The sequence below is a fragment of the Lycorma delicatula genome, chromosome 6 (assembly GCF_047948215.1).
Source record: "Lycorma delicatula isolate Av1 chromosome 6, ASM4794821v1, whole genome shotgun sequence".
NCBI lineage: Eukaryota > Metazoa > Arthropoda > Insecta > Hemiptera > Fulgoridae > Lycorma > Lycorma delicatula.
Window position 1 is genome coordinate 165,682,956 of NC_134460.1, and position 15,955 is coordinate 165,698,910.

General features: G+C 33.0%; 1 protein-coding gene across 1 annotated transcript in view; it reads left to right on the top strand.

Moving 5' to 3' along the window:
- The window catches only part of LOC142326973 (NEDD8 ultimate buster 1-like), a 62,884-nt gene that overhangs the window by 25,480 nt on the left and 21,449 nt on the right, over positions 1–15,955 (top strand). Inside the window, exon 6 of the mRNA XM_075369706.1 lies at positions 982–1,099. Coding sequence (XP_075225821.1) covers positions 982–1,099 — 118 coding nt within the window. The remainder of the gene's footprint in view (positions 1–981; positions 1,100–15,955) is intronic.

The following is a 15,955-nucleotide window of genomic DNA, read 5'->3' on the forward strand; positions in this document are numbered from 1 at the left end:
CTTTTATAGCCTCTCTTTTATAAAACTGCTGATCCTTCTAATACTATTTTAAGCAATTCTCCTTTCATGAGACATTACAGTCAGCTTTACTATTTTTAATTGTTTTTATTATGTTCTATTCTTGTTTACTCTTCCCATAATTTCATTTTTCATTTAGTCTGTCCTTTAATCTTCTCCAATCTCTTCCATGTTCATTCTTCAAATGCTTCCTGCATTTTTCTTTTCTTTGTGTATGCTTCATATGAGGTCTACTCAGAAAATAAACAAACGTTTTTAATTACATGCCCCAGTGGAGATATTTAGTGACATGTGGTTGGCAGCATTGTGTTTCACATAATCTCCTCTGTAAGCACATGTTCTTGGATTGTTTATTTCTCATTTAGTTTTCGTGTTATTGTTATTTCAGTGCAACGTGTTTAAGTGCTGGTAGCAGTTTTTGTTTGAACTTTTGTTTCAATGTCATAGCCATAACCAACTTTCATCTCCCATTATGATCCTTTGCATGAATGTTACATCATCATCGGATTCTTCAAGAAGTTGCCGACAAACGTCCACTTGATGTTTTTTCTGCTGTTTGGTCATCAAATGAGGAACAAACTTTGCTGTAACTCAATGCACGTTCAATTTTTCAGTCAAAATGTCACGGCATGATCCAATTAGTAAATACCAACATGTGTAAACTCAACAACAAGTAAATAACAACATGAGAAACTGCACCCAACATTGTTTAACAACAGTTATCTATAAAACTGATTTGTTAAATGCAGCTTGGGCTGTTACATTTTTTTTATATCTACTCTACAACTATCAAATATCAGAAGTTGGTCTGTGAAATGTTTCATACGTTGTGGAATTATCAGCTTTTCAATCTCATTGAACAGAATAGTTTTGATCGAGTCCCTTGTATTAAAAACAAGCCCCCACATAATAGAAGTTACTTATACTAATAATCTATTACTTAATATTTCATATTTTTCTTAGGTTTTACTCCAGCTGAAGCCAGAATTGGTGTACGAGCTACTAATGGTTGTGTAAATTCAGCTGTCGAATATATACAAAAAAGAAGACAAGAACGGGAGGAAATTAGAGAAAAAGAAAAGTAAGTGTGATGGAAGAAGATTTTTTTCTTTTATACATTTCATTATAAAAAAACTTATTTTGCTGATATTGTTTTTTATAATATAGTACCTTAAGTAAGTATGTAGACATTACCTCTTCCTTGTATAATTAAAAGTTATAAAGTAAAGCAATCTATTAAATTTTACTTATAAAATAAGAAAGTTTCATACTTACAGTCAAAATTGGTGTTGTATGAAATCTTAATATAGAAGTTTACATAGCATACATGCTGCTTGATAGAATATTTTAATAATGTATGCATATTATCAACAATGACAATGACAATGATAACATAGTTAAAGTTGAAGTTCAAGCTGATGTAAAGTACTTTGTTTTAAAAGAAGAGTTAGCTTCCGCTTAAAAAGATTATTCCCTTTCATTTTTGACTGTAGAAAAGTGGGCTGCTGAATTTAAACATGGTCGTATATATTCCATTCAAGATGTTGAATACTCAGGACATCCCAAAAATCACTATGACTGACAAAACCATTAAAAAAATTCAGTGCCATATTAAATTTGATTGCCGACTGAAAGTACTCAACCCTAGTGTAAATAGTTTAGAAAATAAAATATAAATAGTTTAGATTGTTAAATATTAAATAGTTGAGAAGATATGAAATAAGATCAACAGCCAAAGTGACATTTAATAAAGTTGTTCTCTTAGAGCTTTCAAGTTAAAGTTAGTTTGCTGCTATTTATTAATAACTAATGACCATACCGATTCAATGAGACACTTATATGAATAATACAGTTAGTATTATTGATTAGGTCCAGGATTAATAACTGCTGTATATTGTAATATTTATGTTACAATGAAGCAGTTTTCATTATTTTTAATTTTTAATTGGGTCTTTGTTCAGATGGTCAACAGTATGTGGAATCTAGACTAGTTAAACAGTTAGAAGCAATGGGATTTTCTCGTTTTATGGCGATCGAAGCTTTAAGGCACACTAATAATGCTGTAAATGATGCAATAAATTTAATACATCAACAACCAGAGTTATTGCAAGCGACATTGTCTGGCAATATTGACAGTCCTTTTTTTAAAGAACTTATTAATCGGGTAAGCATATCGGTTTAATTCATGGTTTTTAATTATCTGCTGAATGAATAAAAACCTGTTATTTAACTTTTTTTTTTGTATTGAAACAATTATTGCTGCATATTGATTTCAACCTAACATTTACATTTCAGATGTCCTGATTCTTTGAACTTTTCTTTATTTCCTTTTTTTATCTATCATTCTTCAACTACTGTTTCTGGAAAAAATTTTAAATTCCACTGATATTAAGGATGTTTTATTTTTAAGGATCCAAGTAATAGCATTTTGGCGGTTAACCAAAAGGCTGAAGCAGATTACAATATAAAAGTTTGTTTACCATCAAAGTAAGTCACCTTTTAGAAGCTGAATTAAAGTCATAGATTGTTTATTGTTACCTTACAGTTCCAGTAAATTAAAGAAACTTTATCACACAAAATCTCAGAACATTTTATAAAAGGATATGCAATCTTTATCTCCAAATGAAACTTTATAATTTTGTTTTAAAAGGGAAATATATTTTTTTGAAATGTAAGTTCTATGAGGGCTGTTCAGAAAGTAACTTCCGAATCGTTTTAAAAAAAAACACCAATAAATAAATAAATTTATTATAAATTATATATATATATATATATATATATATATATATATATATATTTATGTTATTATTTTTATTTAGCTACTTTTCTTCATAATTGCCATCTAAATTAAGGTACTTGTCATATCTGTAAACAAGTTTTTGAATACCCTCATCATAAAACTACTGTCTGAATTAATCCAGGTAACAACACTGTTTTTCAACTCCTCACAATACCGAGTCCTAGAAGTTAATTTCTAAATAACCTTGAACTGAAATAATCCTGAAACTTATTGTGAGATGTTGCAGAAATTAAGAAAGGTCATACAAAACAAACAACGCGGCATGCTGAGTTCAAGCATTGTTTTCTTCATGACAACGGCAATCTGCATACTGCCGTATGCACTCAACCCTAAATTAACAGTATCAAATGGGAGATGTTTAACCATCCTCCCATTTTTGGGAAAAGGTTTTGGTGTTAGAGTTTTGTGAAATTCATCTGCAGGTCACGTATTAAAAACTTGGGCCATTAATTACGATTTTGAGTAGTGAAAGACAAATTTAATTACATACAGAGGATGTAAAACGTTACGTATATAAATAATAAAAACGTACATTTTTTATTTTTATTTTTTACTTTGTTGAAAATGCCTGCTTATAATCGAAAAATTCATTTTTTGAATAGCAGTTTAATATGATTTTGAACTGAACCTAAAAAAATTACGAAAGATACTAAAAGCTGCATCGGCAGCCTCTATCTTATTTTAGGATTATTTTACTACGCTTCAGACGAGATATTCGCAGAACATATAGAGATATCTAAATAGTTTAGTTTTTGCCGGCCTCCGTATCGCGAGAGGTAGTTCTCGGCCTTTCATCCGGAGGTCCCGGGTTCGAATCTCGGTCAGACATGGCATTTTCACACGCTACAAATTATTCATCTCATCTTCTGAAGCAATACCTAGCGGTGGTCCAAGAGGTGAAAGAAAAAAAATGCAATGTATGTACGATAGGTTTCTGAAGTCCATTAAAAGATGTGTATAAAATGGACATAATTGAAATAACTTAGATTAATTCTCTTGAACTGTGCTATGTTAATTATATCTAAAAAAAATCTAAATTTATAATAAAATGTAATATCTAGTTCGGTATATTTGCAAATATATTTTCATTAAAATTAACTAAAAGATTGAGCCATATTAATCTTTTTTTCACGTAATTTAATAAAACAATATTTAAATAACGCGATGGTTCTGGGTTCGAATCCCGGTCAGCTACGGTAACTTTTCATACGCTATCGATTTTCACCGGGCTAATGACCGTAGCTGTTGATACTCGTTCTTTCATAAAAAGAAAAAGTATATATATTTAAATATTTGTCGTTTTTCGGAAGCTTACATAAACCTCGAAGTTTCAGTGATTTTAAAAACAACTCGTTTCTAATAATAAAAATAAAAATTCTTTTTCAAAACCCTAATCAAAATAAATTTGAGAAAATTATCAATATTTGTCATTGAATCTGCAATTCTAAACAAGTTTTCAAGATGGCTCGTCAGGATCAAAATTTGCTGTTTGTAAATTAAGCCAATTTTTAAGTATTTTTCTTAAATAATTAATGAACAGTAGATGTGTTGTTACGCACCAAATACGATTAGCAAATTTAAAACTGTCCACATTCGTTGTGATCTGTGTAAATAAACAGATTTAAAACACTGCACTTTAAATAACTTCCTCAGTGTTCCATATATTGTTTGCTATTGAATTAAAGGCTTGTTGTTTAGCGATATAAAAACTTAACAAGTAAATTAGAATAAAGTAAAACTGTACAATACAAGTACTAGTACCGGGCAAGTATTATTGTTATTAAATTTTTATTCTTTATTCATTATATATTGTTGGTTTTAGTTATTTCCAAAGAATTTCCATTTACGCCTGGTTTTATTGATTTCACATACCTATTATACGCCGTTCTCTCCTTGTATTGTATTTGCATGGGACTTGAGGTTCGATCTGTTTAAACTGGATGCATATAATCTGAAATTTTTTAATTAAAACAAAAAATATATATATAATAATCCTGAATAAATTGTTTTTAGTTTAAAATTTTATTGAACGTAAAATATTATTATTAGTAACAAAATGTAAATAATTTAAAGCTAGGATAAATAAAATCTAACTGAAATAGATTTTTGTATTGAGCATTTTTAAAAATTGCCTAAAATTGGTACCAATATTAATTAAAAAAAAAAAAAAAACTATAATAATTAGTATACTACTTAATAATGCAAAGATTTGTACTTTAACATGGGCACCCCACTCTTTGGGCCATTCATCACGCGTATGAAAAAATTGACAAAAACATCAAATTTTTAACTTGAAGCTATGACTTTCACATAATCTTACATATCATCATCAAAGCTTGTTGTCAAATCCATTCTGAGATATCGTCCAAAAATTATTTTTTACCTTTTAGCACGTTTAATTTAAGAGTAATGCGTTAATTTTTTTTTAATTTCTATGTTTTAGTTCATTTAATATAACACTGTTTTTTAAAAAAGTTGTTTTTATTTATTTGTTCATTTCTACTTCTTAGTCTTCAAAAGTTGATACTTTACAGCTGCACTAGCGCACAGGTTTGAGCGATTATATGAAATTTGAATTTTTTTCTCGGCGGTAGAAAAAATACGTTCATTCAATCTAATCGATTGAAACGACAATATCATGTTACGAATTATTCATGTTTAATGGATAAATTAAACACGGATAATTCTTTCACTAAGAAAATATGCATGTATACGAGGTTGCGTAAGTTCGAGAGGCATTTTTTTTTCAGTTAGCAACTTAGGGGCGTCTTAGAGACTTGTAAATGTTGTTAAAATATGTCATTATCAGGAGCAAACCTGTATGAAAAATTACAGAGCGAATGGTTAAGCGGAAGGGCTTCAAAATTCGATCGGAAGGTTCCGTACCGTGAATTTCACGTATAGTCGAAGAGCGAGTTAATATAAGAGCGTTAAAAATAACAGTAGAATAATTCATATTTTCACAGAAAACTAGTTACAATCAAATTTTTGTGTCGTACCTAATATACATGTAAACATGTCTGTGTATTTGTACCGATATTTGTTGTGAATTATATGATTTGAAACGATCTAATGGTTCTGTAAGTATGTATTTTTTACCATCTAAACTGCTTAATTTTAAATTTATTTGGATAACTTCATAATTTTTTAAGTAGTAACTTAAATCGAGATAATCACAAGTTTTAAACGTTTATTATTCGTGTAGTGATATTTTGAAACGCCGAGTAAATTACTTCCTCTAAGAAAAAAGTCAATCATTACACGACTGTCATAATTAATATTTACGATACGATCTTAAACTTTTCTTTTTTGCATTGTTACTTTAAAAAAAAGCTATCCGTTCTGAAAATATAATACAAAATTAATTATTTCTATCTTCATAAGTAACAGGCAAGCGAGACGGTTTTTGTAGTCGACTCAAATATATTTATTCATATAAAACAAAAGTTTTATTTTTCAGTAAGATAAAAACCCGTAACGTAAAACCGTAATGTAAAAGTCCATTTCCTCGACTTTCTTATTAGAGATTATAGACGAAAATATGTACAAATTTTAATAAAAATTTCTAGATAAATCTATTTTAATCCTGTTTGAAATTTGAGAAAAATTTCAACATGAAATTAGTAGGAGTCTCGTACAACTCGTAACAAAAAAATATTTTTCTCCCGCTTTTTGGTTAAAAGTTTAGAGAAAAAGAAGTAGGACAAAAATGTTAAACCTCCATGACGTTTTTTCACACGCTAGATAATATGTATTTCATCATCCCATGCCCAAGCTTCGAGCTTACGTGGTGAATTAATCATCAACCAAAAACAAAACAAAAAAAACTTAAATATTTATCAATTATTATCATTCGAAAAAGTTGAAAATACATAAATACATTCACGTAAATCCTGACCCTCGTAGAGGAAGATCTCGGACGCCATAACACCCCTTACGTTCCTAGTTCTGATGGGCTTTACCGGAGATCATCTTATAGACCCTCTGACTTTGATTACGTATCACAGTATTAGTTTGGCCTCTGTCGGGATACCATCGATGCGAATTCCTGGGCAGACATTTCCAGTGTTTTAATTCAACTTTACTATCCCTTTCGTTACTGGCTTTTCCAAATTTTTGCTCATCTACTCTTATTTGTAACTCTCAACTAATTAAATAACCGTTTCGCGGAAGCGTGATCCACGCGCCTAACTGAGTTATGGGAAATTTTGATTATATAACAGGAAAATGGTTATTTTGTGACCGAAGGTAACAAAATAACCGTTTCCCATAACTCAGTTTCAAACTAGACATCGTTATCTATATATAAGATTTCATTCGACTTTACTAGAAACATCTAAATTTTTATTCTTATACTTCTTTAATAAATGATTATTGCAACAACGACAGTTTTGTTCAACATATATCCAAATCCATCTCAGTCTGTCAAAGACAATTATGAAATCTTAACACGAAACAAACACTAACTTACTCTGTTCTGATTCGTTTTTGGGAACGAGGAAACCTTCACCCTCCCGCACTTTAGCTCCATCACCGAATTTCTAACTTATTCTACTTCTGTCTTGAAGACGAATAACTAAACTAACCGTGGCTCGATGCCAAAACGCCTACCTTGGTGAAGTAAACGCCCAAACCGGCCCCTAGCCATCCGGGTTTCACTCTGTCTATTAGAGCAACAAACTCCTTTAGCCATCCTCTGCGAGGCCAGAAACCTAAGGAAGCGAGCAACTTTATTCTACACCCTTTGGGGTTTTCATTTGACAAATCTAAATTATAATTAATTCTCGGAAGTTCTCTTAACTATTCTAGTTCAGATTCGTATTTGGACAGACATACAGAAAACGATTACTTATTTAGAACATTTTAACTTTCTTTTTCCTGTTTAGCATCCCGTAACTACCGTTTAGATAATACTTCGGAGGATGAATGAGGATGCTGCTTATGAGTTTCAATGGAGTGCAGTCTTGTACAGTCTCAATTCGGCTATTTCCGAGATGTTTGGGTAATTGAAAAAACCCAACCGCCAAAGAACACCGATATCCACGATCTAGTATTTAAATCCGTATAACAGTAACTGACTTTACTAAGACTTGAACGCTGGAACTCTTGACTTCCAAATAAGCTGATTTGGGAAGACTCGTTCACCACTAGACCGACCCGGTGAGTTACTAACTTAGAACAAAATGAGGTAAACTGTTTTTGTTATACAAATCGGTTACAGTTTTGAGATTATTTAAAATTTAATTTCCGTTAGACATCTAGTCATAGATATCAGTGTGACTTATTTGTGAAAAAGGATAGGGCTATATATGAAAACTTTACAAAAACTCTTCTGTTGTTACGCATCTGGTGACTGACGATTGGCTGTTAGATGGGAGAATGTTTAGGTCAAGTGATGGTTTAAATTTCGTACATGGAGTCGATGCATCGCATGATGTTACTGTTCGCGACTGTGAGGTACGTTTTGCGATTCGTTATCTGTGACCTAGCAGAAGTTGTTTAATTACATAATCTGTCGCAATCACAATGCGGTGATGCATATAAAGCACAACACATGCAAGAGATAAAATTGCTTTCGCTTTCATTAAGAATATTGATTTACATACGCGATCGGTCCCAGTGTTGAACAGAGCGAAGGTGTCGCTTGTACAGGTGAAAGATTTCCTGCGTTTTAGTGGGGTGGCCTACTCTGGGTAGAAGACAACGGGTAATCGCTTCAGCCCTCGCTTTCCTTATTATGCCCGTCGTGAAATGCTTTTTTCTTGAGAACGGCAATGCCGTCTTGTGGGACTTGTATCACGTATCTTGTCGCATTCGATCCTTTGTTTACGGCAAATAAGCAAATGGACATGTATAAATGTCTATAAATATTTTATTGACTTTTTTCAAACTACAATTTCTTCTTAAACAATTAGAAATAAAAAAAAATTATCGTATCGGCTGCGATTATCTATCGTGTTTTAAAATAAATATCTAAACTTCAATCGGGTTTAATGTAATTCTTAATTACAAAAAATTGTTCGGCTCTTCTTATGCGATGTTAGGACAAACTGATAAAAACCGGCAAGTTTTACTTTAGTAAAAATCTAAAGCTATCGTGAAAAGTCCTTTCTCCTCAATGTATAGACAAATGTAGCATGTTTATGATTTCTGGTAATAAAAAAAAAAAACGTTGTCTAAATATTTTGTTATTTGGATCGCTATATCTTACAAACATATCTGCCCTAAACTTTCGTCTAGTCGCTTTCCACTCTCGGGTGGACCCGAGAGTCTTGTTGCACCGCAACACCGACTTTTGTAGAAATGAATTTTGAAATCCACCACCCGTCCATTTCTGAGCACCTTGTTAGTTCATTATACCGATTAACAGACAAATCTTTATCTTAATAAAGAGAAGGTATTCAAACATGTCCGGACAATAAAAATCTCCAACTTGAACCGACAACTAAAGTCTTTAAGTGGCCTACAGGGTAAGATTATGCATTTTCATTCAGACGAATAACAGCCATCGAGAGCAGCCTGCACCGTTTGATTTGTTTAGCATCCTTCAATTCATAATAAGATTCTGATATCGCTGCAGTCCCAAGCTCCATCAATTCTGTTAGTAGATTCTTTTGTTCCCGAAATGTTGCGACAATCGTTTTTCAGTTCAATAATATCATCTGAATCTGTACAGCTCACTTCTCTCTGATTTTCTGGCGTCATGTCGCGCTCATAATATTAGTATGAACATGAGATTATCATCTACCGATTTTAGTTTCACTGTTCGCTTGCTCACAAAAAATGAATTACAAAACACAGAATAACAATTTGGAAACGACGATATCATCGTGTCTTTCATCGATTGCTTCTTTACCAGCGCTAAATAGAATGAAGAAGCGTTTGAACAAGTTATTACATTATAAATTCCTGATCTGTGACTTCTGTGTTATACAAGTCGTGCAAGATATATAAGTGATAACATATAAAGTTGATTTCTTTACGTTTATTATGACACGATATAACCGTTCGATGCGATGAACAGAGTAAAAAGACTAATTTCAGGGCTGAATATCAGCTATAGTTTAGTCGGCTTCGTGCTGGTATGCAATCATTTTTGAGGGAAAGGCATCAGAAAAAATATTAAAATAATATAAAATTAAATAATATCATAAAGCTTTACTTAGATAAGTTTAAAAAAATCCTTATCCAAAGAATAGTAAACACTTTTCGATATTTTACTTAATAAGACAGTTGCAGCGATATTTTGTTTTTTCGAAAGGCCCTCCCCCATTTCCAGTCCCATGATCCGATTTTGGCCGTTAACGAACTAGACCGAGATTTTCTGACGGGTTATTTTTAAGGAACAATTTGAAAAATTACGGCGGTTATAGTGTTCACAAGAAATTGAAATATACATATATAAAATTTTGAGTTGACGGTGGTTTTGGGGTCTGAGGCTGTGAAACGCCAAGATATGTCGAAATTTCCTGAAATCAAATCATTGTATCCATTACAATACGTAGCTATCTTTTGAAATCTACTTAAAACATTAGATTGCAGAAAAAAATACTGAAATAAACCGTTTTGTAATTCGTGGGGTTGATAATTCATTCGCTTCGAAAAATAGATATTTTTCGTTTAAAACATCGTTTTAAACGATGTGTTTCGCGACACATCGTTTAATTTCGCTCTGCTATTCAGGAACGGTGTGAGGATGAGTTTTGTAAGCGGCATCCTTAAGGTATCCCCCCACAAGAAAAAGTCAGGAAAGGATAAATCAGGAGACCGAGGGGGCCACAATCCCTTCGAAATCTATTGTCCACGAAAACACCGATACAAGAAAGTCGGCTATATGAGCCGTGATTCTGCGTGAACGCATCTTTAAACGCTTGTTCCATGCCGTGCGGGCGTTACCAAAAAAGATCAAAACGGTTAGATAGACGTCGCACAGATTTCTTGGCACTAACAGAATATAAAGCTTGCACGTCGATCGACTTTTCTGATGCTACCGTTTTCGTTCGAGCGCTTTTGGCTGCGTCTATCGCATTCCCTGTCTCTTTTGATTCTGCCGCTTGATGGAAACTACTTTTCTGTGAAGGCGTTCTGGGTCTGGGCGTAACTGGCACATCTAATGTGTTGGGAGGCGACGAATATATTCTGCTGCATTTTGTAACCCGTTTTACCCGATTAAACTTGCAACTAAAGAATAAAACATTCTTCCGTGAGATTGTGTCGCTCTTTGAACCGTCTGTATTTTAAATAAATCGGCGCTAAGATTTTTTAAATCGTTTGATAATTTATTAAAAACGGCAAAGTAAACACGTATGAAGTATTTTATAAAACTTTACGCTTGACAATTATTAAATATGTACTATACTTATGTATATTGAATTTTAAAGTATAGTAAACCTCTTTACGGTTTCCCTAAAAAGTTAAAACAAATTTTCAAAATGCATAAATAGGCTGTTAGAAAATTGTTTGGCGACAATAAATATGAATCGTGTAGATTGATATTTAGAAAATGAAATATTTTTAGTTATCCTTGAGTTTATATTTATGAATGTGCATTCTTTTCCAAAAATAGTCCCTTTTTAAAAAAATAACAATATCCATGCTATCAAATCTGATAATAGAACTCTCTTTTTCTGTTTAGCTTCTGGAACTACTGTAAGGTATTACTTCAGAGGATGATATGTATGAATGTAAATGAAGTGTAGTCTTGTACATTCTCACATCAACTATTCCTGAGATGTGTGTTTAAATGAAACCCAACCATCAAAGAACACGGTATCCACAATCTAGTATTCAAATCCGTATAAAAGTAACTAACTGCCTTTACTAGGGTTTGAATCTTAGAACTCTTGACTTCGAAATCAAATGATTCACTATGATAAGTTCACCACTAGACCCCGACCGGTTAATGCCGATAAAGAACTTCTTTCTTTTTCTGTTTACCCTCCAGAACCACCGTAAAATATTACTTCAGAGGATGAATGAGGATGACGTGTATAAATGTAAATGAACTAAACTCTTTTAAAGTCTCTGGTCAGCCGCTCCTGAGATCGTTGTTAATTGAAACCCAACCACCAAAGAACGACGGTATCCATGATCTCGTAATCAGATCTGTAGCCGATATTAGAACCGGTTTCATTTAACTCAGCGCAATACTTTGGCTTACGACAAAGGGCCTTATACTTGAATTTTGCGTTAGTTTCTTGGAACTTACGTTATTCGGTTTTGTTTTGTATTTTTTTTTTTGGAAAATTTTCTAAAGATAATACTGATAAGTACGGGTTCGAGTAACTGACTTTACGGCAATAACATATATTTTAGATGTATCTAATGCGCTTGAGAAATATCGACGTGAAAATATTGAAATATTATTAATACATTCTGAAGTCAATAATTTGTTACTTAAAAACTGTAGACGGTTTTCTGTGGAACTAAAAAAGATTTTATCAGTGAATGTACGTAAATGGAATATTACAATATTTTTCTATCGGCGCGAGTGTTGTTACGACTATACCTATTATATAATATTCACGAGACGTAATTTTTACGAGATGCAAAGTTCCGTTTAAAAATTTATCAAAACCATTTTATAAAATTTATCGACGTTTGTTTTTTTTTACTATCGGCATAGAACGTTAAAAACCTTCTCTGGATTATAACGCTTAATTTAAATCTAAATTATTTTTATAGAAAATTTAACCCGGATAAAACTTTGCCGATATTATACACGGGAGAGGGAGAGAGTTTGAGCGAGAGAACAATCGAGATGGCGCGTTGGTGTAGGGGAAGTAGGAGTATACGAGCGAAAATGATTCATCAATTTTACGATAAACCAAATATAAAATTAATTTTGTCCGTAACCGGTTTTTTTTTGCAACGCGTGCTTTTTAACTTTTAAATAAATAGGTAATGGGAAAACGATTTCACAGAGCAAACCGGATTTAATTCTAAAACTAAAGGTGTACAAAATGTTTTATTAACTTTTTTATCCGTTTCAATTTATCTGAATACAAAATTCAAAGTTCAACGCGAATATAATGATCTGTGATTTTGTAAACTTTAATTTTTATTTACGATAATTTTTTTACGTTCTTATAAATAAATAGAGGTGATATAAAATAAAAAAATGTTCGGTTTTGTTTTCCACAATCTATTAGGTAGATTTCATAAGAAAGCTACCTATGTAACGGATACCGTGATTTAACTTCTGGAAAGTTTTGACATATCTTCGCGTTTTTACATCCTCCAGACCCCAAAACTACCGTCACTTCAAAAGTTATACGTATGTATATTTCACTTTCTTGTGGACACGATAACTGCCGTAATTTTCCGCCGATCACTTTCAAATTGTTCTGTAAAAATAACTCGTCAGAAAATCTCGGTGGAATTCTTTAACCGCCAAAATCGGACCGTGGGAATAGAAACGGGGGGGACTTTTTCGAAAAAAATAAAATATCGCCCTAACTTTCTTATTAAGCAAAATATCGAACTCGTTTAAATTTCCTACTGATCTTTGGATAAGGGCCTAAAACGTATCTAAGTCAAGGTTTTTGATATCATCAACCGTCGGCCCAGGGGGTGAAAAAAATTAGGGTTTAAAAACAAAAAAAAATCATACCTCGCTTAATAGGCACGGTATCGAATCGGTTTAAAGCGGTCGTTAGTCCTCTAAACATTACCTAAGACTTTCGTTTGAAACAATTTTTTATGACCGACCCTTACGGCAAGGGATGACCAAAATGTTGTTGGAATTGTAAGAAGATATGCTTAAATAGCTTGTCGTATGCTAAACACGTGAAACTTTTTTTCATATGCAACCGTCGTTGTATTTAGTAAATTTGAAGTTTTTCTTAAATTTAAGGTGAAAATTTTCTTATTTTCTACTTAGGATCGATGAAATCTACCTCCGCGTTCCGGCATGCCGAAAGGGATTTCTTTTATAATATCTTGAATTTATTCAGTATTATTAACATGAAAAGTTCATTCGTTTATTCCTTAAGTTTTCCTTTGCTTGTTTTTGTATACCTGTAATTATAACGTACCGATCGTAAAAAGTCTAATTTATTTTCATTTAATTTACCTTTTACTTTTCCATCTATAGCTGTAGAAGGGAAAGTATTGTAATCGGTCCGGTTTGGGCATGGCGTTTTGACACGTAAGGAACCCATAAAACAAAAAAAAAGGATGGAAGTTTTTCGGATGTTAATGTTCGTATTTTGTGTCGGCCTCTAAATCACCTTCCGCTAGATCGCACCCCGGATCAAAAAATACTACTGTAGTCGTCTGCTATGTTTTAACGTCACAGAATTAAGTAAACGAATACTTTTTAAATTGTAAAAAAATAACTCGGTCTAGCTGGGTCTTGACGAACCGGATCGCTCGGTTTACTCGGTTCTTGGTGCGTTAAGCCTCGCGGCTACCGTACAACCGTACAAGCGAAATTTGTTTAGTTAGTGCCGATCATCGCCGCTAGAACCGCCACGTCCGCGCGAATTAAATACGGTATGTGCGCGTGCTTTAGTTAGAATTATTATGTTACGTTCCGCTTTTGCCGTCGGGTGCTAGAGCTCTCCGACAAGCTATGTTCATACGATGTCCTACGTCATAATACCGCAAGGAGCGGTCATTACGATGCAGCGACTTCTATTCATTCGGGGCCCGAATCCTGCAAAGAGCAGTCGTATTTTCGATTTCGTCCGGATGGACGATTAGTGTTACTAGTAGTATTTTTGATAAGGTTCAAGTCTAGTTATATTAGCATTTATTATTTTCAATTTAGTTTGTCGTGTTAGTTGTTATGTCAAGAGTGTAACGACATATTAAACGTAACGATTCAAAGGCGACAAGGAGTTGTTTTATTTCATCATCTACAGTCCATACTCGCTCTAAAACCAACCGCAAAGGTTTTACGGTCCTCCGCATCGCAAAGGATCTAACATACGTTTTGCTGCTAAACTTGATCTTCAAACCAAACCTGTTTTAATGCCGATCACCGGCATAAAACAGGCTTAGGTTTAGGTTACTGAATCTAAGCTAAGTGTCGATTTAAATATTAAATCTGTTCGATCGACTCGTAATTCCGATCGTACCGTACTTCAAGAAACTCGTCTTGGTTTCATAGTCTCTGGTCAACTCCCTACTAAGCCTAGTAAACGGAAAAATAATTCAGATTCAATATCCCTTCTTGTTAGTAACGAACAACTTTCCTCTTAAATAGAAACATTTTGGAGATCTGAAGAGATCGAAGATCGTTTACCGACTGTGGAGGAATCCTTTTGCTAAAAACATTTCCTTCAAAATATCTTTCCTGATCAACAAGGCAGATTTGTTGTATCTCTTCCTCGTAAGGAAAACTGTACTTTAGGAGATTCTTATGAAAATGCGAGACGTCGTTTCAATTTGTTACATCGTAGATTTCAGAAAAACGCTAAACTTAAAGAAGATTACTTCCGTTTCACGAAGGAATATCAAGAATTAGATCGCATGCGACCTGTAGATTCATTTCAGTCTAAGGTTCCATCTGAAACCTTTTATTTGCTTCACCACGGAGTATTTCGTGAATCTTCCACCGCTACTAAACCTAGAGTAGTATTTGATGGTGGGGTGAAAACTTTGAACGGCTAATCGCTCGATTCAATTCTCGCTACGGTCCAGTAATACAACAAGATTTATTTTCAATCTTAATTCGTTTTAGAACTCCTAGCTACGTGCTATCAGGAGATATTCCCAAAATGTATAGACAAATTCGCATCGATACTCAGGACTTCCCATCGCAAAGAATCGTCCGATATGATAATGAAAACTCATCAAATACAGTCCATACTCGCTCTAAAATCTATCAAATTGAATTAAAATAAACGAAAAAATATTATATTTATATATAACGATAAGTATTTTAAATTAACTTGTGTGTATGCGTATATAAGCCGTGCATCAGAAACAACCTATAATTTTTCAGTTATTGTTGTACAAATCCGGTAAAACTACATAATAGTTATTGTATTATCTTATCCAGGAAATAATTTTGGAAGAAAAGTTATCGATAAAAATTGTTTTTAACAGACTTCCATGAAAGAAAGAGACTATAAGTTCAGTCCATTTATTTTTTGTGTGTATCCGTTAAAGCATTACTCTTCATCAAAT